Source organism: Salmo salar, chromosome ssa01 (assembly GCF_905237065.1).
Source record: "Salmo salar chromosome ssa01, Ssal_v3.1, whole genome shotgun sequence".
NCBI classification, from domain to species: Eukaryota; Metazoa; Chordata; class Actinopteri; order Salmoniformes; family Salmonidae; genus Salmo; species Salmo salar.
In genome coordinates, this window is record NC_059442.1 from 70786497 (window position 1) to 70812794 (window position 26298).

A 26298-nucleotide genomic window follows, 5' to 3' on the forward strand; every position below is an offset into this window, starting at 1 on the left:
AGTTTCTCTGTGGAGATGGGAGAGCCATCTAGGCGGACAACCTACTCTGCAGCACTCCACCAATCAGGCCTTAATGGTAGACGGAAGCCACTCCTCAGTAAAAATGTACATGACAGCCCGCTTGGAGTTTGCCAAAAGGCACCTAAAGGTCTCTGACCATGAGAAACAAGATTCTCTGGTCTCATGAAACTTTGGACTGAATGCCAAGTGTCACGTCTGGAGGAAACCTAGCACCATCCCTAAGGTGAAGCATGGTGGTGGCAGCATCATGCTGTGGGGATGTTTTTCAGTGGCAGGTACTGGGAAACTAGTCAGAGGAAGGAAAGATGAACGGAGCAAAGAACAGAGAGATCCTTGATGAAAACCTGCTCCAGAGCGCTCAGGACCTCAGACTGGGGCAGAGGTTCACCTTCCAACAGGAAAATGACCCAAAGCACACAATCATGACAACGCAGGAGTGGCTTTGGGACAAGTATCTAAATGTCCTTGAGTGGCCCAGCCCGGCCCCGGACTTGAACCCGATCGAACATCTCTGGAGAGTATGAGAGTAAAGAGTGAAGGGTCTGAGTAAAGGGTCTGAATACTTGTGTAAATGGCATATTTCCAATTTAAATGTTTTGTAAATTAGCAAAAATGTATAAAATCCTGTTTTTGCTTTGTCATTATGGGGTATTTTGTGTAGATTGATGAGGGAAAAAAGATGTAATCAATTTTAGAATTAGGCTGTAAACTAACAAAATGTGGAAATAGTCAAGGGGTCTGAATACTTTCCGAATGCACTTTAAATCTTAGATGATTTTGTGTTATGATCCAGACTGTCTGAACTGTTCTTGAGCGGGCTCAGTGGTTTTATGTAACCTCAAGTCCCCTTCCTAAAGTGATGGGGGCTCAATGTGATGATTGACACTTGGCAGATGCAAACGTGGTGTTATGTGACTATATCAAACTGGGGCCTAAACTGAGTCATGGCATATGGCTGTCAACTCTGAGCTAAAATAATCATTATGCGCGTATGATCCAAACATGAGGGGACAGGCTCTCCTATTTCCATAACAGTAGCTACACACTGCCATTCTTTATCGATTCTGAAAGGTGGCACTGAGATTGGTTTCAATACCATCAGACCATATAACAGAAATGGTGCACAGCTTTCATTTTACACTCCCCGAAAAAGATATTGCAACAAACTTTCCTCAGACAACATCCAAGTTACTGTATTTTCACTTGATGAAAAAATATAGGAAAACATTTCAAGGAATGATCCACCTGTTCTAGGTCAGATCTATAAAATGTCCTACTGATATGAAAAACCTTGGTATGTTATGTGATAATAAAATTATAGTTATGCTAGTAGCCTCAAGACAATCATATCAGATTCAGACAGATCTATTCTCAAAGCCCTCTTACACTCTCCCACAGACAACCACCCACAATTCATAGCCTGAAAGGGCACCAGAATAACAAATGATCGACCAACAAGTTTACTCAATCCAAAGTTACAACCAATTGATTGCAGTATTACCGCAAAAATGGAGAAGGCCAGAGGAAGGACGAGAAGGTAGGGAATTTCTTTGTCTGCCATATATTAAAGACTAAAATTTGCTGAAAAAGAGTGGCATAAATTGAAAGGACAAAAATGTTGACAGCTGCTCCATACAGCTTGCGAACTAGCTAGGACATTTTTTTCGATATACCGTTCCATGGCACATGGTGAATGAACTAAAGCACAAAACAACTCTTGATTCAACACTTTGAAGAGTTGTTCAAATTAAATGATGATGCAAAATTCTTGCCACCAACAGAATGTTATATACTGTATATGGGGCATACAACAATCTCAGCTCTGGAGATTTTGCTGCAAAGAAAAATAATCATTAGTTATTTTCTGTACTAGTGTTGAGTAAAATACAGTTGACAGCGCTGAATAAAAACTTAGACATGAACTCAATCATAAAAAAACAGCTCTTTGCTGTATTCTTTGACAGTCTCTCTTTGGTCATGGTTTTAAAAGTAATGAAATCTCACGTAGGCTAGTTTCAAACTTTGCTGTGGCCGGGGTTGTGGAAGCTGTAGCCACTGTGATTTGAGCTATCAGATTGGCCAGCGCAGTAGGCACACTGGATTTAGCCACATATCTCCTGGTCCGCCGGGCAGGTGGAGTTTGTCTTTTCAGACAAATTAAATGGTTCAAAATGGGAACACTTTGCCTACCCAGTGCACAGGGCTTCTGAATCAAATGCACCTACTGCCAACACCCCAACATAAATAAAACATTTAAAGGAGCGCAAGACTTTATCGTTGGTTTTTCTACAGAAATGTTTGGTGATCAATTAGGAATGCTTTTAAGATCGACCAGTCAACCGCTATCGACCGGTTGGTGACCACTGCTTTAGATGGTGTATCAATACACCCATTCGCTACAAAGATACAGTCGTCCTTCCTAACTCAGTTGCCGGAGAGGAAGGTAACCGCTCAGGGATTTCACCATGAGGCCAATGGTGACTTTAAAACAGTTACAGGGTTTAATGGCTGTGATAGGAGAAAACCGAGGGTGGATCAGCAACATTGTAGTTACTAACTTAATTGACAGAGTGAAAAGAAGGAGTCCTGTACAGAAAACAAATATTCCAAAACATCCATCCAGGCAATAAAGTAATACTGCGAAGAATGTGCCAAAGTAATTCAATTTTGTCCTGAATACGAACTGTTATGTTTGGGGAAAATCCAATACAACACATTACTGAGTACCACTCTCCATATTTGCAAGCATAGTGGTGGCTGCATCATGTTATGTCTATCCTTCTAATCGTTAAGGACTGGAAAAAAAGAGAACAGAATGGAACTAAGAACAGGCAAAACCTGGTTCAGTCTGCTTTCCACCAGACACTGGGAGATTAATTAATCTTTCCAGGTGTGGAAAGTGCTTAGAGACTTACCCAGAAAGACTCACAACTGTAATCAATTCCAAAGGTGCTTCTGCAAAGTATTGACTCCGGGGTGTGAATATTACAGTACAATTCAAAAGCTTGGACACATACTCATTCAAGGGTTTTTCTTTATTTTTTATATTTTTTTTCTACATTGCAGAATAATAGTGAAGACATCAAACCTATGAAATAACACATATGCAATCATGTAGTGACCAAAAAAAGTGTTAAACAAATCTAAATATATTTTATATTTGAGATTCTTCAAAGTAGCCACCCTTTTCCTTGATGACAGCTTTGCACACTCTTGGCATTCTCTCGACTAACTTCATGAGGTAGTCACCTGGAATGTATTTAAATTAACAGGTGTGCCTTGTTAAAAGTTTATTTGTGGAATTTCTTTCATTCTTAATGCGTTTGCGCCTATCAATTGTGTTGTGACAAGGTAGGGGTGGTATACAGAAGATAGCCCTATTTGGTAAAAGACCAAGTCCATATTATGGCAAGAACAGTTCAAATAAGCAAAGAGAAACGACAGTCCATCATTACTTTAAGACATGAAGGTCAGTCAATCCGGAAAATGTCAAGAATGTTTTAAGTTTCTTCAAGTGCAGTCGCAAAAACCATCAAGCGCTATGATGAAACTGGCTCTCATGAGGACCGACACACGAAAGGAAGACCCAGAGTTACCTCTGCTGCAGAGGATAAGTTTATTAGTTACCGGCCTCAGAAATCGGCAATTAACTGCACCTCAGATTGCAGCCCAATTAAATGCTTCACAGAGTTCAAGTAACAAACATATCTCAACATCAACTGTTCAAAGGAGACTGCGTGAATCAGGCCTTCATGGTCGAAATGCTGTAAAGGAACCCCTACTAAAGCACACCAATAATAAGAAGAGACTTGCTTGGGCCAAGAAACACGAGCAATGGACATTAGACTGGTGGAAATCTGTTCTTTGGTCTGATGGGTGCAAATTGGAGATTTACAAAGAAAAAGCCATATCTCAGATTGGCCAATAGAAATTAAAGATTAAGATGGGCAAAATAACACAGACACTGGACAGAGGGACTCTGCCTAGAAGGCCAGCATCCCGGAGTCGCCTCTTCACTGTTGACGTTGAGACTGGTGTTTTGCGGGTACTATTTAATGAAGCTGCCAGTTGAGGACTTGTGAGGCGTCTGTTTCTCAAACTAGACACTCTAATGTACTTGTCCTCTTGCTCAGTTGTGCACCAGGGCCTCCCACTCCTCTTTCTATTCTGGTTAGAGCCAGTTTGCGCTGTTCTGTGGAGTAGTACACAGTGTTGTACGAGATCTTCAGTTTCTTGGCAATTTCTCGCATGGTATAGCCTTAATTTCTCAGCACAAGAATAGACTGACGAGTTTCAGAAGAAAGTTCTTTGTTTAAGGCCATTTTGAGCCTGTAATCGAACCCACAAATGCTGATGTTCCAGATACTCAACTAGTCTAAAGAAGACCAGTTTTATTGCTTCTTTAATCAGAACAACAGTTTTCAGCTGTGTTAACATAATTGAAAAAGGGGTTTCTAATGATCAATTAGCCTTATGATAAACTAACACAACGTGCCATTGGAACACAGATGGTTGCTGATAATGGGCCTCTGTACGCCTATGTAGATGTTCCATTTAAAAAATCAGCTGTTTCCAGCTACAAAAGTCATTAACAATGTCTACACTGTATTTCTGATCAATTTGATGTTATTTTAATGGACAAAAAAATCAGCTTTTCTTTCAAAAACAAGGACATTTCTAAGTGACCACAAACTTTTCAACAGTAGTGTATATGTAACACAAAAACTGTAAATACAAAAATTGTTTAACAAAGTTACTTTTGTCCTGGGGGGGGTGAATAGGCCAATAAAAATAAATAAAATAAATCTACCAACAATAACTTTCCCTGGTGTTACCGCAGTGTAACAAATTCATTGGCACTTTGGTACCACTATTGTAAATCATTATGACAGGTCTGTAGGTGTGGTGTTGAATAGAGTACATTCACAGCATACATTGTGTTTGTGGAGTAGAGGCTTGTACGTGCCAAGAAATAAGCAGGATTTTCTTGTCATTATATCCCCATCTATCTCTGTGTGGTGGCTGGTGGTTTCGCATAAGGAGTGAACTGGGGGCCTGTGGGACTGGGTTGTCGAAAGGCTTTGGGGAGAAAGGGGGGTAGTATTTGTATTAAAGGACCCTCTACCCTGCTGTTTCCTTGTGGCCCACTCCCAGAGGAGGTTCTCCTTACCGCCTGATCACTACACCACCTGATTGTTAATGAAAAAGGCCACAGTAGAACTTCATCACTGTGTAATGCAATATCTGAGAGTAACAGAGTCTGTCCTCACAACGAGGACCCCCACTCCCACAGGGGACCAGGGAGGACAGAGGGTACAGGGGAGGGGAAAGGTCCATCTGGAAAGAAGGATAGTGAAAGGAAGGAGCAAGAGAGAGGGGAAAGAGAGTGAGTGAAAGGGTGGAGATGAGAATGAGAGAGAGTGAGAGGCACTGCAGGGATCAATTACATGGGTTGTGAGTTATCATGTTTGCTGCCCTGGTATGTGGGTTTATTGCAATGGGACATAGTTGGAAGAAACAGGGAGCTTATTAAGCACCAGAGAAGAAGGAAAAGAATAGATGAGTAAACCTGGGGGCTTCCACTTCTCCTCTCATTCATTTCTTCTTGTCAGGCACTTTCAGTTGCAGACCATTAAAGTGGTGAGCAGAGTATCTTAAAGCAATGATAATCAAGAGGAGAGACTGACTAGAGACACTTTATAAATATCACTATAGAGAGGCTGGACACAGCATTGAATACTGCGCCATGAACTGCAACACTGATGAAACTGATCACAAATCATCATAGCTGATATCTTCTCACACCCATGACACATCTTCACACTCATTTATGTGACTGCGAGTATGTACATGACTCCCCGCAAATTATCACAGCAGATTAAAACTAATTTAAAATCTGTCACAGTGATGCCACAGACATCATACCGTCTTTCAGTACAGGGCAACACCCCTTATAATTCAGCAGACCTCTAGGAAACTTCATTGAGACCACCATCGACTAGGTTGCTCCATAGGTTCATGGACTCATACTGTGGCATTGTACACTCATCAGCACAATGACAAATTCATTACCCTGACGCTAACCCCTACAATCTCAGTTGACTCCTTGCTATGGACACTCAAAACAGCTCATCATATGCTTCACTAGCTCAACATCATTCCCCATTGTCCTCCACCATTCACTGCCTACCCACAATGGACTAGAACCACTCAATTGATACTTAATCAAGCACCTAAAAAACCCAATTTACTTCTGGCATCCAATAATACCATCTCATCGCTGTGTTCCATGCCCTCTACGCTCGGGTGATTCAGCACTCTGTGTCTGTAGAGCCCCTCCCCCCTCCAACGTAATATTAGTTCCTCTTGAGCCAGCAAACAACTCCCCAAAGCTAGCAGATAGGGATGCATACAGGATTTGTGTGGGAATGTGTTTTTTAATGACTCGCTTCTGTAGAGTCGGATCATTATCTGTGAATCAGCTGATTATTTACCCTCTGGTTATATCACCAGTCACCTGCATCATGGCTGGCACACCCACTGAGGCGCAGGTTATATGGGAGGTCAAAGCTGTACAGGTGGACATGTATACTATCCATATGGAGGTTGTAATTGAAGCCTTGGTTTAATCAAGTCCCTCTCTGACCATCGTCTGATTGCTAAAGGCCCAGCCAGGGTACATAAAGGTGTTAAAGGGATGGGACTCACAGTCTGCCAAACCTGGCAAGCTAGAGTAAGGCCCCCTTTGGATCTGTGGTTAACCCCACTGACTGCTTACCATTTAATCAATACTCTATTTTCAATGCAGATATGAGGTGTGAGAAATAAATGAGAGGTTTTAACTGGTTGGCGTAGCAGAGTCACACCAGTAGGGCCAACTTGGCTGTTGATGTGTAGCGTATGCATGAAAGTCATCACATTTACTCTGTTATTCCTGTGGAAGTAGGCTAACAGTCATAAAAAGGCAATTAACATTTTAGTCATTTAGCAGATGCTCTTATCCAGGGACTTACAGTGCCTTCGAAATCCTGCTTACTTTGAAGTATTCAGACCCCTTGACTTTTTCCACATTTTGTTAGGTTATAGCCTTATTCTAAAATGTATTAAATTGTTTGTTTTCCCTCAATCTATACACAATAACCCATAATGACAAATCAAAAACAAGGTTTTAGAAAAAACTGATATCACATTTACATAAGTATTCAGACTCTTTACTCAGTACTTTGTTGAAGCACCTTTGTCATGTGCCTTTTACTGAGAAGTGGCTTCCATCTGGTCACTCTACTTGAAAGGCCTGATTGGTGGAGTGCTGCAGAGATGGTTGTTCTTCTGGAAGGTCCTCCCATCTCCACAGAGGAACTCTGGAGCTCTGTCAGTGACCATCGGGTTCGTGGTCACCTCCCAGACCAAGACCCTTCTCCCCCTATTGCTCAGTTTGGCCGGGCGGCCAGCTCTAGGAGTCTTGGTGGTTCCAAACTTCTTCAATTTAAGAATGATGGAGGCCACTGTGTTGTTGGGGACCTTCGATGCTGCAGAATTCTTTTGGTACCTTTGCCCAGATCTGTGCCTCGACACAATCCTGTCTCAGAGCTCGATGGACAATTCCTGTTTTTTGCTCTGGCATGTACTGTCAACTGTGGGACCTTATATAGACAGATGTGTGCCTTTCCAAACAATATCCAATCATTTGAATTTAACACAGGTGGACTCCAATCAAGTGGTAGAAACATCTCAAGGATGATCAATGGAAGCAGGATGAACCTGAGCTCAATTTCGAGTCTCATAGCAAAGGGTCTGAATACTTACGTCAATAAGGCATCTTTTTATTTTTAATACTGTACGGTTGTCGTCGGGGATAGAGGACCAAAACGTAGCAGTAATGTGGATGCTCATCTTGATATTTTTTTCAAATAAAGAGAACACCAAAATAACAAAAAAAACGAAGAACACACGAACAACAAAACAGTCTTGTCATGCTCACACAGGCAAAACAAGAAACAATCTCCCACAACACCAAACCAAACAATTACCCATATATAGGACTCTCAATCAGAGGCAACGAGAAAGCACCTGCCTCCAATTGAGAGTCCAACCCCCCCATCAACCTAAACATAGAAATACAACAAACCAGAAAGAACATAGAAATACAAAACATAGACCAAAACCCGGAAATAATAAATCAAACACCCTACTACATAAATCACCACCCTGAACCACAAACAAAATACCCTCTGCCACGTTCTGACCAAACTACAATAACAAATAACCCTTATACTGGTCAGGATGTGACAGTACCCCCCCCTAAAGGTGCAGACCCCGGATGCACCTCATAAATAAAACAAAACAAAACAACAACAAAAAATCCCCCTAAACTAAAGGGAGGGAAGGGAGGGTGGCTGCCGTCACCGACGGCACTTGTGCTACACTCCCCCCCAACCCACCTATACAGGAGGTGGTTCTGGCTCCGGCCTACTGTCCTCCAGAATGCAGACAGACTTGCTCAGTTTCGGGCCGTACGCAGACTCCCATCGTTCCGGATCGTAGGCAGACCTCTTCCGTTCCACACTGTAGGCAGACTCATTCGATACACAGTTAATCATCTTTAGCTCCGGATTGTCAACAGACTTACTCAGTTCCGGGTTGCTGATCGACTCACTCAGTTCCGGGTCGCAGGCAGTCCCCTTCGGTTCCGGGTCGCAGGCAGTCCCCTTCGGTTCCGGGTCGCAGGCAGTCTCCCTCGGTTCCGGGTCGCAGGCAGTCTCCCTCGGTTCCGGGTCGCAGGCAGTCTCCCTCGGTTCCGGGTCGCAGGCAGTCTCCCTCGGTTCCGGGTCGCAGGCAGTCTCCCTCGGTTCCGGACTAGAAACTGTTGCCGGATACTCTGGACTGCACACTGGTGCCGGATACTCTGGACTGCACACTGGTGCCGGATACTCTGGACTGCACACTGGTGCCAGATACTCTGGACTGCATACTGGTGCCGGATACTCTGGACTGCACACTGGTGCCGGATACTCTGGACTGCACACTGGTGCCGGATACTCTGGACTGCACACTGGTGCCGAACTCTCGAGGCTGGGCTGACGCACTGTAAGCCTGATGCGTGGTACTGGTACTGGATGTGCCAGTCTGGGGACACGCACCTCAGGGCTAGTGCGGGGAGCGGGAACAGGCCGAGTCGGGACTGGGTTGACGCACTAGAAGCCTGATGCTGGTACTGGAGGTATCAGCCTGGGAACACGCACCTCAGGGCTAGTGCGGGGAGCGGGAACAGGCCGAGTCAGACTGGGCTGACGCGCTGGAAGCCTGGTGCGTGGTGCTGGTACTGGACATGCCAGACTAGGGGTTCGCACTTCAGGGTCAGCACGAGAGACAGGAACTGGAAACACCGGGCCATCGAGGCGCACAGGCGGTCTTGATCTCACCTCCTGCACAACCCGTCCTGGCTGGATGGAACTAGTAGCCCTGTACTTGCAGAGTGCTGGTACAGGGCGAACTGGGCTGTGCAGGGGCCTGATGGTTGCCGTGCGTAGAGCGGGAGTTGGGTAGCCTGGTCCTAGGAGGCGTACCGGCGACCAGACGCGCTGTGCAGTCATCCTCCTACCAGGCTGGATGCCCACTCTAGCACGGCATCTGCGAGGGGCTGGAATAACTCTCACCGGACTGTGCGTGCGTATGGGCGAGATTGTGCGCACTTCAGCAAAACACGGCGCCCCCCACTCCATACGCTTCTCCATATAAACACAGGGAGCTGGCTTAGGGCTCACCCTTGGCCCAGCCAAACTACCCGTGTGCCCCCCCCCAAAAAAAATTGGGGGTGCTTCTCGTGCTCTACCTTCCTCCCAAGCAGGTTGTCACAGTGGTCCAGTAATTGTTCCCATGTCCAGTCAATCCTAGACTCCAACACCTCCAGCGACCAGGATGCCATCTCCTCCCGAGCGCGCTGCTTCCTATAGTCCAGACCGAATTTCCTTGGCTCCTTTCTCCGCTGCTTAGTCCTTTTGTGGTGGGAGATTCTGTAACGGTTGTCGTCGGGGATAGAGGACCAAAACGTAGCAGGAATGTGGATGCTCATCTTGATATTTATTTCAAATAAAGAGAACACCAAAATAACAACAAAAAAAAACGAAGAACACACGAACAACAAAACAGTCTTGTCATGCTCACACAGGCAAAACAAGAAACAATCTCCCACAACACCAAACCAAACAATTACCCATATATAGGACTCTCAATCAGAGGCAACGAGAAAGCACCTGCCTCCAATTGAGAGTCCAACCCCCCCATCAACCTAAACATAGAAATACAACAAACCAGAAAGAACATAGAAATACAAAACATAGACCAAAACCCGGAAATAATAAATCAAACACCCTACTACATAAATCACCACCCCGAACCACATAAACAAAATACCCTCTGCCACGTTCTGACCAAACTACAATAACAAATAACCCTTATACTGGTCAGGATGTGACAAATACATGTTTTCTCTTTGTCATTATGGGGTATTTTGTGTTGATTGATAAGTAAATATTTCTATTTAATCCATTTAAAAATAAGGTTGTAACGTGAAAAAAAATGTGGAAAAAGTCAAGGGGTCTAAATACTTTCCGAAGTCACTGTATAGTTAGTGCATTCATCTTAAGATAGCTAGGTGGGACAACCACGTCACAGTCGTAGTAAGAGCACTATATATATACACAAAAGTATGTGGACACCCCTTGAAATTAGTGGATTCGGCTATTTCAACCACACCCGTTGCTGACAGGTGTAAAATAGAGCACACAGCCATGCAATCTCCATAGAGCTGTGACTTTCAACATGGCACCGTCATAGGATGTCACCTTTCCAACAAGTCAGTTCGTCAACTTTCTGCTCTGCTAGAGCTGACCCGGGCAACTGTACGTGCTGTTATTGTGAAGTGGAAACGTCTAGGAGCAAAAACGGCTCAGCCTTGAAGTGGTAGGCCACACAAGCTCACAGAACAAGACCGCCGAGTGCTGAAGCGTGTAGCGCGTAAACATTGTCTGTCCTTGGTTGCAGCACTCACTACCAAGTTCCAAACTGCCTCTGGAAGCAATGTCAGCACAAGAACTGTTGGTTGGGAGCTTCATGAAATGGGTTTCCATGGCCGAGCTGCCACACACAAACTTAAAATCGCCATGCGCAATATCAAGCGTTGGTTGGAGTGGTGGACTCTGGAGCAGTGGAAATGCATTCTCTGGAGTGATGAATCACACTTCACCATCTGGCAGTCTGACGGACTAATCTGGATTTAGCAGATGCCAGGAGAATGATACCTGCCCCAACGCATATTGCCAACTGTAAAGTTTGGTGGATGAGGAATAATGTTCTGGGGCTGTTTTTCATGGCTCGGGAGGCCCCTTAGTTCCAATGAAGGGAAATCTTAACGCTACAGCATACAATGACGTTCTAGATAAATTCTTTGCTGCCAACTTCGCGGTGACATTTTTGGGAAGGCCCTTTCCTGTTTCAACATGACAATGCCCCCGTGCGTAAAGCGAGGTACATACAGCAGCAATTTTTCAACATCTAGTCGAAAACCTTCCCTGAAGAGTGGAGGCTGTTATAGCAGCAAAGGGGAGACCAACTCCATATTAATGCCCATGACTGGAATGAGATGTTTGACGAGCAGGTGTACACATACGCTTCCTGTGTGAGTTAGGGTTGTACGCTACGGATGTTGTAGAGAATTAACTTGCAGGATCAAGTCACTGCTTTGATGTTTGCAGAGAACGACAGCACTCTGGGATGGGACACCATTTTCATCCGTGATGGAGAGGTCTTTGAGCAGCTCCGTCTTATCAAGGTTGAGTTTGAGGTAGTGGGCCGACATCCAAGCTGAGATATCTTCCAGGCACACAGAAATGCATGTTGCCACCTGGGTGTCAGAAGGAGAAAAGTAGTTCAGTGTCATCCGCATAGCAATGATAGAAGAGACCATGTGAGGATATGACGGAGCAGAGTAACTTGGTGTGTAGAAAGAAGAGGAGAGGGTCTAGAACCGAGACCTGGGAGACAACAGTAGTCACCCGGTAGGGGCGGCCTGCTAGGTAGGACGCAATCCAAGAATGTGCAGAGCCTGAAACGCCCAGCCCTTAGAGGGTGGAAAGGAGAATCTGATGGTTCAGTGTCCACAAAGGCAGCTGATAGGAAGAACAGAGGAGAGAGAGTCAGCTTTGGCAGTGCGGAGAGCCTCCATTACACAGAAAATAACAGTCTCGGTTGAGTGACACGTCATAAAGCCTGACTGGTGAGGGTCAAGATGATCGTTCTGAGAGAGATAGAGAGAGAGTTGGTTAGAGAAAGCATACTCAAGTGTTTTAGAAAGAAAAGAAACGGATGCCGGTCTGTAGTTTTTGACATTAGAGGAGTTGAGTTTTGGTTTCTTGAGGAGGGGAGCAACTCGGGCCATTTTGATGTCAGAGCGAATGCAGTCATGGTCAGGGATGAGTTGAGGTAAGTGAGGAATGGGAGAAGGTCTACAGAGATGGTCTGGGGAAGGTAGGAGAGTACGGGTCAAGCGGGCAGGTTGTCAGGCCGCCGGACCTCACTAGTTCCAGGATTTCATCTGGAGAGAGAGGGGAGAAAGAGGTCAAGGCGTACGGTAGTTCTGTGTGAATGGGACCAGTGGACTCAATCGGCTGAGTGAATGAGGAGCGGATGTCAACAACCTTCTTTTCAAAGTTGTCCGCAGAGAGGGAGGGGAAGGGATGGAGGACTAAGGAGGGAGGAGGTGGAAAGGAGTTTCCTAGGGTTAGTGCCAGAAGTTGCAGTCAAGTGGTGGGAGTGTCTGTAAAGCCTACCGGATGAGGAGCGAACAGGTATATAAAACACACACATATGAGATCATCTGAAAATAAGGAGGTAAGATAGTGTGAGAGAGTGATGTGGAGCCTTCCACTCTTTCCTTCCTCAAACAACTCCGCAGAACAACTTGGCAATACTATCTTTGTTTCAGCGACTGTCTTAGTTTTGCGATGAAACCAACACTCATGGCTGCCGCTCAAAAAACTGTGGAGACTGAAGTACTAATACTAATTGCCTTGCAAGGGTGAAGAGCACACCTCCAGGTACTAATTGCTGATTGCCTAGGAGGGGAGAAACTCTAAGCAACAGCTGAATCTGGTAATGAATGGTGTGTCTGTTGAACAAGTTGAAGAGACTAAATTACTTGGTGTTACCTTAAATTGTAAACAGTCATGGTGAAAACATATAGTTTCAATGGTTGTAAAGATGGGGAGAGGTATCTCCATAATAAAGAGATGCTCTGCTTTTTTGACACCATGCTAGTTTTGTCTTATCTTGAGTATTGTCCAGTCATGTGGTTAAGTACTACAAAGAAAGACCTAGTTAAGCTGCAGCTGGCACATTGCTCTTCATTGTAATCAGGTGGCTATTATAAATACTATGCATGCCAGTCTCTCTTGGCTAAGTGTTGAAGAAAGACTGACTGGATCACTTATTATTTTTATAAGAAACATTAATGTGTTAAATTCAAAATTGTTTGCATAGTCAACTTACACACAGCTCTGACACACACTTACCCTACCAAACATGCCACCAGGGGTCTTTTCACAGTCCCTAAATCCAGAAGAAATTCAAGAAAGCATGCAGTATTATATAGTGCCATTATTTCATGGATTCCCTTCCATCTCATATTGCTCAAATGAACAGCAAACATGGTTTCAAAAAACAGATAAAGCAAATCCTCACGGAAAATCCCTCACCCTATTTGACCTAGATATTTTGTGTGCATGTGTTGATTTGTAGGCCATGTGTGCTGTTTTCAAATGTATGTAGTTCTGTCCTTGAGCTGTTATTGTCTATTAATATTCTGTATTATGTCATGCTTCATGACTGCTTTCGAAAGAACTAATGGGTATCCTAATAAAATAAAATAAATTCCAAATAACAAGGTAGCGGCTACTCTTCTGGGGTCCAAACAGGAAACAAAGCACAACAAATAAAATGCCTAAAATACATAGTATACATAATATAATAACATAGTATACATAATATATGATGGCTCCTGCCCTATGAGCTGTTCCAGATCACGCAAGCCAAGAATTTATGCAAGCCCAACTACATAACGGGGTGGCAGGTAGCCTAGCAGTTAGAGCGTTGGGCCAGTAACTGAAAGGTTGGTAGATCGAATCCCCGAACTGACAAGGTAAAAATCTGTCGTTCTGCCCCTGAACAAGGCTGTTAACCCACTGTTCCTAAGCCGTCATTGTAAATAAGAATTTGTTCTTAACTGTCTTGCCTATAAAAATAAATAATACAGTGGAAATTACAATACAAAATATATAAAAATGGCTGTCTCTTCACAGTCTCTGTTGTGCTGTAAGGTGTTCTTTTATCTGGGGTTTTTTATCTGTTTTTATTGCCAGCATGAGTTACCTAGGGTAGCATAGAGTTCCATGTAGTCATGGCTGTCTTTTAATACTGTGTGTCTCCCCGCCTCTGTTCTGGACCTGGGGACTGTGAAGAGACCTCTGATTGCATGTCTTGTGTTGTACTGATGAGTGTCTGAACCGTGTGCCGACTGCTTGAACAGACAGTTTGGTACCTTCATCACATCAATACCTCGCACAAAGACCAATAGTGATGCAGTCAATCTCTCCTCAACTTTGTGCCAGGAGAGACTGACATGCATGTTACTGACATTCACCCTCTATGTACATCTAAGTGCAATACGTGCTGATCTGTTCTGGACCAACTGCAACTTGCCTATGTTCCTCTTTGCCGCACTTGACCACACAACTGGGCAGTAGTCCAGGTGCGACAAAATTAGGGCCTGTCTGGTCGACTGTGTGGTCAAGAAAGCGGAGCAACGCAATAAAGCCACTGATTACCAAAACAACAGCAGTCACAAATTGCCCTGCCCCTTAATCCTGGTTGGTGTGTTAACAATCATCTGCAAGTCATGAGCTAGCCACAAGACAGTACTAGACAACAACAGATAAAGACAAATTTAAAGATTAAAGATTTTTTGGCACATCCATTATACAAAGCAATCTCTCAGGAGGGAACATTCCCAAAATATTATGCCTTGTTTTCTTGTCCCGTGGATTGGAGAAGGAGGAAGAGGTCATTACTCGACCTAGAGCCCCGTGGTAATTGAAATTAGGAAGGGGGTTGAAGGAAACAGGCGACATGATAATCAATTTGAGGCTGTATCGGTAACAAGAGCTGCTGGGGGGCTCCAGCTCCCTATGAAGAGACCAGATGGCCCCAGCCCTGTGTGGGCCTGTAAGGGGGGAAGGGGAGAGACAATGGGAGGGAGGGGAGCATGTGCAGGAAGGTATGTATGGGGCAAACACTTTTAGCTGGATAGAGGATTTTTGTTTGTGTGTGTGTGTGTGTGTGTGTGTGTGTGTGTGTGTGTGTGTGTGTGTGTGTGTGTGTGTGTGTGTGTGTGTGTGTGTGTGTGTGCGTGTGCGTGTGTGTGTGTGTGCATATGCGTGTTTGCCTGAGAGACGGTGCCATCTGCCAGCAACGCACTCGGGGTTCAGCAGATGTGTTCTCTGACACTAGGGGTGCAGCAGAGAGGGATGTGGAGAGGGTCCTGACACACCGCAGTCTACCTCTGTGGGAGTGAGGAGACAGACAGCTGAGTGATTGGACAGCTGCATGGCACATGACACCCACATACGCACATACACACCATACCACAAATGCAAACACACAAATGACTCTCTTGTACTGGCACTATGAACACTCACTTTTGATTAGAAATTTGATTTGATTTGTTACTTTATTGTGTAACTATTTCCTTTTTTTAATGCACATTTTTCTTACTTTCTTACTAAGCATTCCACAGTAAAGTCTACACCTGTTGTATTCGGCGCATGTGATTAATAAAATTGGATTTGATTTGGCATGCACAGATGCACAAGTCCACACATGCTAATACAGTATAAACACTCACATGCTCACACAGACAAACAGAACTCAGTTTTTTTCTATTGGACCATTAGGGTAAAGGCCCTTTTGGGGACACAGGAGGGGGAGGATGTCTGGTCAGGTCTGTCCTCATTTGGCTGCTGTCCTATTATTGGTGTTGACAGACTGACTTCAGGGCCAGCAGATGACAGGAGAGGCATCTCCCAGGCAGCTGTAGAGTACTTCTAGACAGAATTTATGTGTCTGGTCATTGAGCAGAGTAGAGCAGAGCAGCACAGACAGACTGAGTGAAGGAGAACTTCCAGATCTCAGTGAATGGTCACAATGAACCCCAGCTGGCCAGACAGGCCCAGCCAGTCATCTGGGATTGGCCGCAGGGACCAGCGGGTACCCTGAATGCACATCTACGACCTTTAGAGAAGGCACTTCCTGTCTACAGCACCAGAAGCGGTGTGTTAGTGTCTTCACTGTGGAGGGAGTGTGTGGCAGGGGTACTCTACTCTAGTTTTCACAGACTTTAGTGTCTAGCAGTTGTCTCTCTTTCCTGGGGCTAAGGTTTTACATTGAAATCAAAGTGTGAGAGAGTCAGTCTTATTCCCTCTTTGTTTATGGGTGTTGCTGCTGGTGGCAAGCACATGCAAGCTTAAAAACGAATAGACACTGTGGACATGAGTGTGACACCCCCTGTAGCAGAGTGTAAAGCCCATCAGTGTCCTCATCCAGAGAAGTGTTGAATCTTGTTAACACTATTTTCTGAGCGTGACACGCACCACTCGTCTCAAGCCGGCTTCCACTAACCAACTGCTCCCATTTTTTATTGCCGAAAAATGCTGTTGTTGCACCATTTTCCCCAAAATCTCTTGAAATGTTAATTATTGAGGGATCTGTAAGAAAGCTGCCAATTAGTGAGACCTGACAGATGAGCAGGCCGTGGCGCCGGATGCTTTGATGACTCCGACGTTCAGGAGAGCTGCATATTTGTTTGGCCTGCAGGGCTGCCGAGAGGAGGGGCACTGTTTGATTTAGGGCGAGAAACAGGGTTAGCAGTAAATGGGCGGCTTGATAGCAATCAGCAACCGCCAGGAAGAGATCATTATGGGGGAAATTTTCAAGGTTCCTAAAGTATTTACATATTGCTTCTTTTTTCCATCCACTCAAATATTAGTTTGGTCAAGTGATGCATAACTCTGTCTAGCTCTCTCTCAATTTAGTTAGGTTCAATCCGGTTCATATTATAGACAGTGTTATCAATCGATTATGAATCTAGAGATGATGGAAAATGAACTAACCCTGTTGTCCTTTTTGTGACAGGCGAGCCCGCGGTGACGAGGGAGAACAACTGTCTGAATGCAGCCAAGGCCTGCAACCTGAACGACACCTGTAAGAAGTACCGCTCAGCCTACATCAGCCCCTGCACCAGCCGTGTCTCCACTGCGGAGGTCTGCAACAAGCGCAAGTGCCACAAGGCCCTGCGGCAGTTCTTTGACAAGGTGCCACCCAAGCACAGCTACGGGATGCTGTTCTGTTCCTGTCCAGCCGGCGATCAGTCGGCCTGCTCCGAGCGCCGGCGCCAAACCATTGTACCAGTCTGTTCCTATGAGGACAAGGAAAAGCCCAACTGTCTCTACTTGCAGGCCTCTTGCAAGACCAACTACATCTGCAGGTACACTAGGATAAACAGTTGTCAGAGTACGTAATATAGTACACAGGCATCTTGCAAGACCAACAACATCAAACATGTAACAGGGAAAACAATCACATAGTCTCACGTGTCAGACTCCACATTTACAACACAGACTGACCAATGTCAGTGTATGGATAAAATAACATTTAAGTCAACACTGTATTTCCCCAAGCCGTCTTTCAGATAGCGTCCTCTGTAATGTGAAGAGCTGCTACAGAGTACAGGTCCTAGCCCACCACCAAAGTGATGGGGTGTCTAAGTTAGCACAGCATGGAGGTTGCTATCATACCTTTGAGGTGTTGAGAAATATACCAAGCCCTGATAAAAGCTGTGAAAAACACCATAAACAAACCTGTTAAGATAACTGGATACTATGTTGGGAGACTGCATCAGGAATAGACCATTACCATTCAACATGTAATGCATATAAGCAAACACTAAATCTACCTACAATAACTGAGAGTATTCAGGTTAAGCAGTGAAACACTCCAATTCTCTTTCTGAATGCATGTCTTTTCTGCCTTAAGTGTTTCATTTAGCTGTCATGTAGCAGTATTCAGGCTAGAATAACTGGGCAGGGGATTGGATGTGTTTGGGTTAAGTGGCCTGTGTATCATTGGCAGTAATAGAGGCTGTATTGAAATGCAGTGAAACAGACTGGACTCAATGAGTGACGTCTGCCATTGCCTCTAGAGCTACAGCACTCTGTCTGGGATTAAATGGAGGCATTAGTGCAAATAAATTGGTTCCATTTCGATTCCAGCCTCAGGGCTGTGCAGTGTCTCTCTCTCTCGCTCGCTCTCTCTCTTTGTCTCCCTATTTCTCTTATTTTCTATCTCTTCACTTAGCAAAATGTTCTTGTTCCAGCTCTCTTCCCCTTCTCAACAAATGTGTAACACCAGGTGGTACTTAGCATCCCAACTCCATCATGAGTGGTATCCAGAGCTCCTCTCTGTTTGTGGGGAAGGATTATAAAACCAGGCATACTTGTTGGCTGCTCCTTCACCATATGGGACATGTATCACAGAGTAGAATCAACACAGACCCAACCATGCTGTGTGTATGTGTGTGCGTTTGCGTGCCCGTGTGTCCGTGGGCGTGTGTCTGCGTGGGTGTGTGTGTGCGTGGGTGTGTGCGCATCAGTATGAGTGCTTTGCGTTGTCTATTTGACAGTGACAGTTCGTTTTATAAGAAAGTTCAGATACACTCACTGTTTTTGTTGAGTCTTTCAGGTCCCGTCTGGCTGATTTCTTTGCCAACTGCCAGTCTGAGCCACGCTCCCTCTCTGGCTGTCTTAAGGAGAACTACGCTGACTGCCTGCTCTCCTACTCTGGCCTTATCGGTGAGTCTCTCCCGTCTCTATTGGTAAACTGTTCCTCACACACATTGATGAGTCTTCCTATGGTCTCATTTTCTCACTGAATTTTTATACTGTCCCCTGAGTGGATCTCATTCCTGTTGCTATGCTCATCTGTCAGTGAGGGTGCCCTTAATCCCCTTCCCATCTTCGCTCTAGCACAGCACAAACCAACGTCACACCACTTCCTCATGCCCCTTCACATCATCTGATGAAATTAGCTCATTGTTCAGAGGAAACCAAGGAAACCAAGACTCATAGTAGAGCGAGAGAATGAGCATGTGAAAGAGATAAAGAAAGAGGAGGAAAGTGTGTAGAGAAGATTAGTCTCCTTTATCTTCTGCTTCTGTGTGCTGAGGGACCCACCCTGGCTCAAGCCATCACATTTCCCGTACTAGCACAGCTGTAGCAGATAGTACACACAGCAACCAGCAAAACGGCAATTCATTTTGCTGCAAAACAAAAATGGCTTGTTTGGACGGACGCCAGTAGAGGAACAATGCATTGAGGAAGCAAGAAATCTCTGACTGCAGCTATTTAGTTTACTGCCTTTGGAAATACTCCATGATGATTCCAGTGTTACATGTTGTTCAGAGAATTGGATGAAAATCTAGCTTGACATTTTTGGGGGGCTAACAGTTGCAGTATGATAGGGATTCAACATTGGATGATGGTTTGGGGCAATGGGAGGTGGAAACTATTTTGTCTGCCACAGAGAATAACATGTTTTTAGAAAACAATAATGTAGATAAACTTTGTATCTTTAAGTAATCTACTGTGTTTCTTTCCCCCTCCTTATAGGTACAGTGATGACACCCAACTACCTGCGTTCTCCTAAGATCAGTGTTGTTCCCTACTGTGACTGCAGCAGCAGTGGCAATGGCAAGGAGGAGTGTGACAAGTTCACAGAGTTCTTCACAGACAACACCTGCCTCCGTGAGTGACTGACCAGCCTCCTCCTGTCCTCTCCTCTCCGCTTCATTCTCTTACCAGTTTCCTGTCTCCTCCACCCTTTCATTGTGGGTCTCCTGCCAATTGTTCATCCCTCTCTCACCTTCATCCTCCCTCTCTCCCAAGTGATACTCCATCTCTCCTGTGAGCTCTTTGCCGATGGAGCAGAAAAGCAGAGAGAGAGGAGGAAGAAACAGCGATAAGGCTGTGTGGGTGCATGCATGCATACGTGAATATATGTTGTATGTGTGAGTAAAGGGTTCCAATATCCGCATAGCTCTCCCAGATCAGCAACCAGGGCATTGTCTTCTAACTCTATGACCGTCCTTTCACATATCAGACACCTTTAATTAACCTACCTCCCCTCCCTCCCTCTCCATCCTCTCCTGCTTTAATAAATACGGCTGCTTCACTATCACCAGGTGTCAGGCCTCTGGAGATAGGAGATCCACGGCTGTGGTGCTTTTCTTTGTGCAATCACAGCTCAACTTCCTCTGCTGTGTTATTGGTATGGCATTGTCTCTCAGCGCTTTATTTCCGTCAAAGCCAGTAGTACCCAATATAGTCATGCTTTCACTGACCCTATACAGAAGTTTGTTTTCACTGTATTATAGAGTTGTATAAATAAATGTATTCTCCATGTGACAATGATCACAACACAGCACTATTGCAATAGAGACATTTCTTTAGTGGAATTTCTGTGTCGTTGAAGTCTTTTTGACCCACTGCTTTTGGGTTTTTGTTTTGAGAAAGAAAGCCATTGGGTAGTCTATCTCGGATCATCAACTAGATTTAGCCGCAAGAAGAAAAAAAATATATTGAGAAGGTAGCCTGGCGGATAGGAGTGTTGGGCCAGTAACCAAAAGGTCGCTAGATTGAATCCCCGAGCCGACAAGGTAAAAATCTGTCGTTCTGTCCCTGAGCAAGGCAGTTAACCCCCAACAACTGCTCCCTGGGCACCGATGATGTGGATTAAGACAGCCCCCCTCACCTCTCTGATTCAGGGGTTGGGTTACATGCGGAAGACACATTTCAGTTGAATGCATTCAGTTGTACATCTGATTAAGTATCCCCTTTCCCTTGTCAGGGGGCCAGAACATAATTATAAATAATTTGCAGACTGCATAGTGACAGCTAGAAGCCTAAACATATATATTTGACTAAAACATAATAATTCCAAACATTGCTTACATTTGAATACAATCTCATATATCTATATTATGCGTGGGAATACTTTGAAACAGATTTCCAAAATGAAAATCACTTGGAGCTGTTTTGCTGGTGTGTTTAGTCTTTTATGTTCAAAGAAAATATATGTATTTATTTATTTATTTTGCTCAGAAAACTTGGGGGGCCAAATAAAATCATCCGCGGGACACCAGTTGGGAACCCTGGCCTATCTAGACAGACGGGTTTCTTCCAACAATGTACAAATGTTCCATCATACATGACTTTAATTAGACCAATGTCAGTTTGTCAGAGAGGTAAGGGTGGCGTTGGGAAAGCCGTCCAAAGTATTATCTGTTCATGTACTGCCATAAACATTTTCGGGGGCTAGCGCTGGTGGAGGATATTTTTAATGCGTGTATATCGTAAGTGAGTAGTTTGCTTGCGCCATGACGTCAGCGTTACATGCTTACAACCACTGACTGGCTGTGGCTAGAACTAGCCTAGCTATCTGCACATTGCCCACATGAACACATTGCCTACATCAATTTACTATAGAATACTACAGTACTTACTATAGAATTCTGTAGTAAACTGTAGTATACTGTAGAACAGTGGTTCTTAAACCTCTCCCCTGGGACCCCAGACATTTCACTATTTTGTTTTATCCCTGAACTAGCTCACCTGATTCATCTAATCAAGGGCTTGATGATTAGTTGACAAGTTGAATCAGGTGTGCTAGCCCTGGAATAGATCAAATACATGAAATGGCTGGAGGTCCCCGAGGAGATGTTTGAGAACCGCTGCTGTAGAATAAAATACTACATGCTGTGGTATCCCTCAATCATGTCTCGGATCATACTTACTATAGAGTTTTGTAGTATACAGTAGAAAACTATGGTAAAGTCCTCAAAAGCACTCCAGTTTAACCATAGTAATACTACAGTATTTAATTTGCATCTACCCAGTCCATTCCCCTCACCTATATCCTAATTTGTGCCACTCATAAGTGAGAAACCATCACGCCAAGATCTGTTCAGACCTACCTACCTACCTACAGGTTATGGAAAATTTGCTCTTTTAGTTTTTGTCCAGTAAGTTTCCTGAAGGAGAAAGAAAAAACACTATGGTAAATACTAAATTAATATCTGCAAAAACACTACAGTAAATACTACAGTATACAACAGTATTTATACAATAGTAAACTGTAAATATTACAGTGATGTCTGGACTAAAGTCTGCAAAAGCACTACAGTGAATACTATAGTATCGGGAATCAAGGTACTGTAAGACCCAAGTGCAAACTGTGTGAAGTAACAATGTTTATTGTAACAACAGGGGCAGGCAAACGACAGGTTAAGGCAGGCACAAGTTGATAATCCAGAGTAGAGGCCTAGGTACAGGACGGCAGGCAGGCTCAGGGTCAGGTCAGGCAGAGGTCGGTAATCCAGAGGTGGAGCAAAGGTACAGGACGGCAGGCAGGCTCAGGGTCAGGTCAGACAGAGGTCGGTAATCCAGAGGTGGAGCAAAGGTACAGGATGGCAGGCAGGCTCAGGGTCAGGTCAGACAGAGGTCGGTAATCCAGAGGTGGAGCAAAGGTACAGGACGGCAGGCAGGCTTAGGGATAGGCAGATTGGTCAGGCGTGCGGGTACAGGGTCAGGACAGGCAAGGGTCAAAAACAAGGAGAACAAGAAAAGAGAAACTGTAAAAAGCAGGAGCTGAGACACAAAACGCTGGTAGGCTTGAACAAACACGACGAACTGGCAACAGACAGACAGAAAACACAGGTATACCCAGAGGATAAATGGGGAAGATGGGTGACACCTGGAGGGGGTAGGGACAAGCACAAGGACAGGTGAAACAGATCAGGGCGTGACAGTATAGTATATTTTCATTTGGGTGTGTCCACCGATGTCATGTTTCTGAGGGGATTGTTTTTAAGCCCCGTCTACTCAAACTCATGATTTGTTAGGAGATTTGTCTGAAGGGCACCCTCCCCAAATGTTTTCCTGCCCAGAAAATACGACATAATTCCCAGACCATGGGCTCTTTAGCCAACATCTGCATAACGGTTGTTTTGACGGTGTCGGAGGTGGAACTGAGTTAGAGCTGTCAAATTCACAAGTAGCTCCGGCATTATACCTAAAGCGGACATTGCCATTGGTTGCACAAAGTATCACTGAGAGAAATCCCATGCAGCTATGTTTACAAGTTCGAACACTGGAATATGAGATTTGATTTTCCATTTGAAAACGTAAATGAGTTAGGTTTTCTCAATTAAAAAATACTACATTTATTGAAACCAAATATATGATTCAATGCCAAATGTTTTATTTGATTATTTCCAAACCTGTATTTCAAGTTGCAACCTATTTCTTTCAACACGCAACTTACTTTTACACTTTGGTTAAAAACCTAATAACAAATACAAACTAATATTTCTGTCACGCTGGCATGAAATACTTCGGGAGACAGGCGCAGGAATGCGTAATAAGGGTTTTTATTAAGCCCAAATTACGGAGTGCCGTGTAAAGGCACAGGGACGAAGACCAAACAAACACGTAACAAAACACAGGGTAGAAACCCAAAACAAAAAGAGCGAGGAGTACCTCGAATAAATAACACACGTGCACAATGATTAAAACATGGGACGAGACCCGTAATCATCTGCGCAATCCACAAAGGCACGAAAGTCAAAACACACAGCACAGGTACTCACACGCACCAACGGACATTGTAACAACAATCGACCACCCAATGGAAACATATATACAAGTACAATCAGTGGGAATAGGGGCCAGGTGTGCGTAATGACAGTTCTGGAGGTATCCGTGACAATTTCATGTAAATACAACCCATTTTTTTCATCTTGTTCAAAGTTCAAATTTTTATTTGGAATTACCTATCCAAATGTCTTCAATTAGGTTACAAACAATTAAATAAATTCCCTGTAAATCAAGAAATTAAGTTGGTTCAATAACTTGAAATAATGTTTCCAAAAATATTCTTTGCACTACACATTCACATTTAGTAGCTACACTATCATAACCAAGCATTGGCTACTGTAACATAGAAACCTTATTATGCTCTTTAGTATCACATGCTCTTATGCAAGTATCAGTACATATGCTGGCAGTGTACAGGTTTAAGTTTAAATAACAACTACAACAGACCACATGAACTGGAATGACCACTCTCACGGGTGGACAAAAATAACAAACTGAAAGCCACACCCCCAATAAGCCACACCTCTAACTCTTCTGATGCTTGAGGTGTTGAAAGCAATTTAGGGCTCTATTCCATCTGTATCGCTGAAGCGTTAGAGATTGTGCGATAGAAATGTAAAGGAAATTTCCAATTGCGCTGACATATGCAGTGTTTACCTTGAATGCAGTCTCCGCTAACGTGGAGAAATTGCCTTTGAATTTCAATCACACTGTAAAGCTGAACTTCCGTAATACAGATTGTATAGAGAGCCCTTGGAAACATTCATTTAATTTTTAAAAATCACATTGATCTGTCGAATTTGTTATTTGATTTCAGGCAAAGTGAATAGATTAGGTTGAACATATCAAAGCGTAATTTTCAATTATTCCAATCAGTATAAACACTTCAGATTAACAACAGCGTCATCCCACTTTTCACAGTGTAGGTCTGTGATTTCCGAAACTACCATTGAGAGGTCAAGCTACTGTGGTTATTCGGGGTGTTTCGCTCTGTCACTACATGTCTCTGGGCTCCTCAAGACATCCAGGAAGAGCCTGTGAAGTTTTTCCGAATTAAACTGTGTCCATCTCTCCCTCTATCCCATTTAAAATGTACATTTTTGTCATTTAGTAGACATTTATTCAGAGGGACTTACAGTTAATGCATTCATCTTAAGGTAGCTAGGTAAGACGACTACAAATCACTGTCATAGTAAGTAACACTTTTCAGTGCTAGTAAGAAAAGAGAAGTGGAAGTGTTGAGCATAGACTTAAGGTAGGGAGAGGCAGTTCTGGGAGCCAGTGGAGAGTGCGAACAAACAGGGTGACATGTTTCAAACTTGGGAAGGTTGAACACCAGACGGGCTGTGGCATTCTGGATAAGTTGCAGGGGTTTGATGGCACAAGCAGATAGCCTAGCCTCTGATTTCCTCAGAGATGCCAAGGCATGGTTGTGCCCTCGCCGTCTCTCTCTCTCTCTCTCTCTCTCTCTCTCTCTCTCTCTCTCTCTCTCTCTCTCTCTCTCTCTCTCTCTCCCTCTCTCACACTCTCCCTCTCTCTCAATTCAATTCAATTCAATAGACTTTATTGACATGTAAAGTTAAATGACTTGCATTGCCAAAGTACATACATAACAGCAATGATTGGACTAACAGTAATAAATAAATAATAATAAAAGTAATAGTAGTAGTAGTGGTAATGATATTAACATGAACAGCAACTACAACAATAGTAATATGAATAATAATAAATAAAAGTAATAGTAGTAGACTCTCTCTATCTTCCTCTACTCTCCCATTTCATTAAGCTGGGACGGCACTAACACAGTGACAGATGCACTCTCACACACCCGTCAGTGCTGGTGTGGCTCCGGAGCTGTGACAGGGCCTTGCTCCATGCCCTTAACCAGGGGGCCTTTTAGTCTCTTTTAGAAGGCATTAGTAGACAAAGCGTAGCTGCTGAATTGTGTCTACTCATTCTAAGCATATATTATTCCTGGTTAAGGATCCTCAACTGAATTTCCCTCAACAGAGTAAATGACTATTGTTCTCTCACACCATTCTTTAGTCCAGTACAGTGATGGTGGTTCAGTATTTGTCATACATCTTTGTTCAGCGATGACAATAGGCATGCCAGCAGCATACCACCCTGTATTCCACTGCTGGCTTGCTTCTGAAGCTATGCAGGGTTGGTCATGGTCAGCCCCCTTATGGGAGACCTGATGCTGCTGGAAGTGGTGTTGGAGGGCCAGTAGGAGGCACCCTTTCCTCTGGTCTACAAAAATATCCCAAAGCCCCAGGGCAGTGTTTGGAGACATTACCCTGTGTAGGGTGCTGTCTTTTGGATGGGACATTGGGTGTCCTGACTCTCTGTGGTCATTAAAGATCCTATGGCAGTTACTGTAAAGGTCGGGGTGTTAACCCCAGTGTCCTGGCTACATTCCCAATCTGGCCACCTAATCATCCCCAGTGTACAATTGGCT

At 44.2% G+C, this 26298-nt stretch overlaps 1 protein-coding gene across 1 annotated transcript in view; it reads left to right on the forward strand.

Annotated features, from left to right (window-relative positions):
• LOC106607942 (GDNF family receptor alpha-1) overlaps positions 1-26298 on the forward strand; it is a 96869-nt gene that overhangs the window by 53358 nt on the left and 17213 nt on the right. The window contains exons 4-6 of the mRNA XM_014205442.2: positions 17263-17614; positions 18868-18977; positions 19794-19928. Of these exons, the coding sequence (XP_014060917.1) occupies positions 17263-17614; positions 18868-18977; positions 19794-19928 (597 nt within the window). The remainder of the gene's footprint in view (positions 1-17262; positions 17615-18867; positions 18978-19793; positions 19929-26298) is intronic.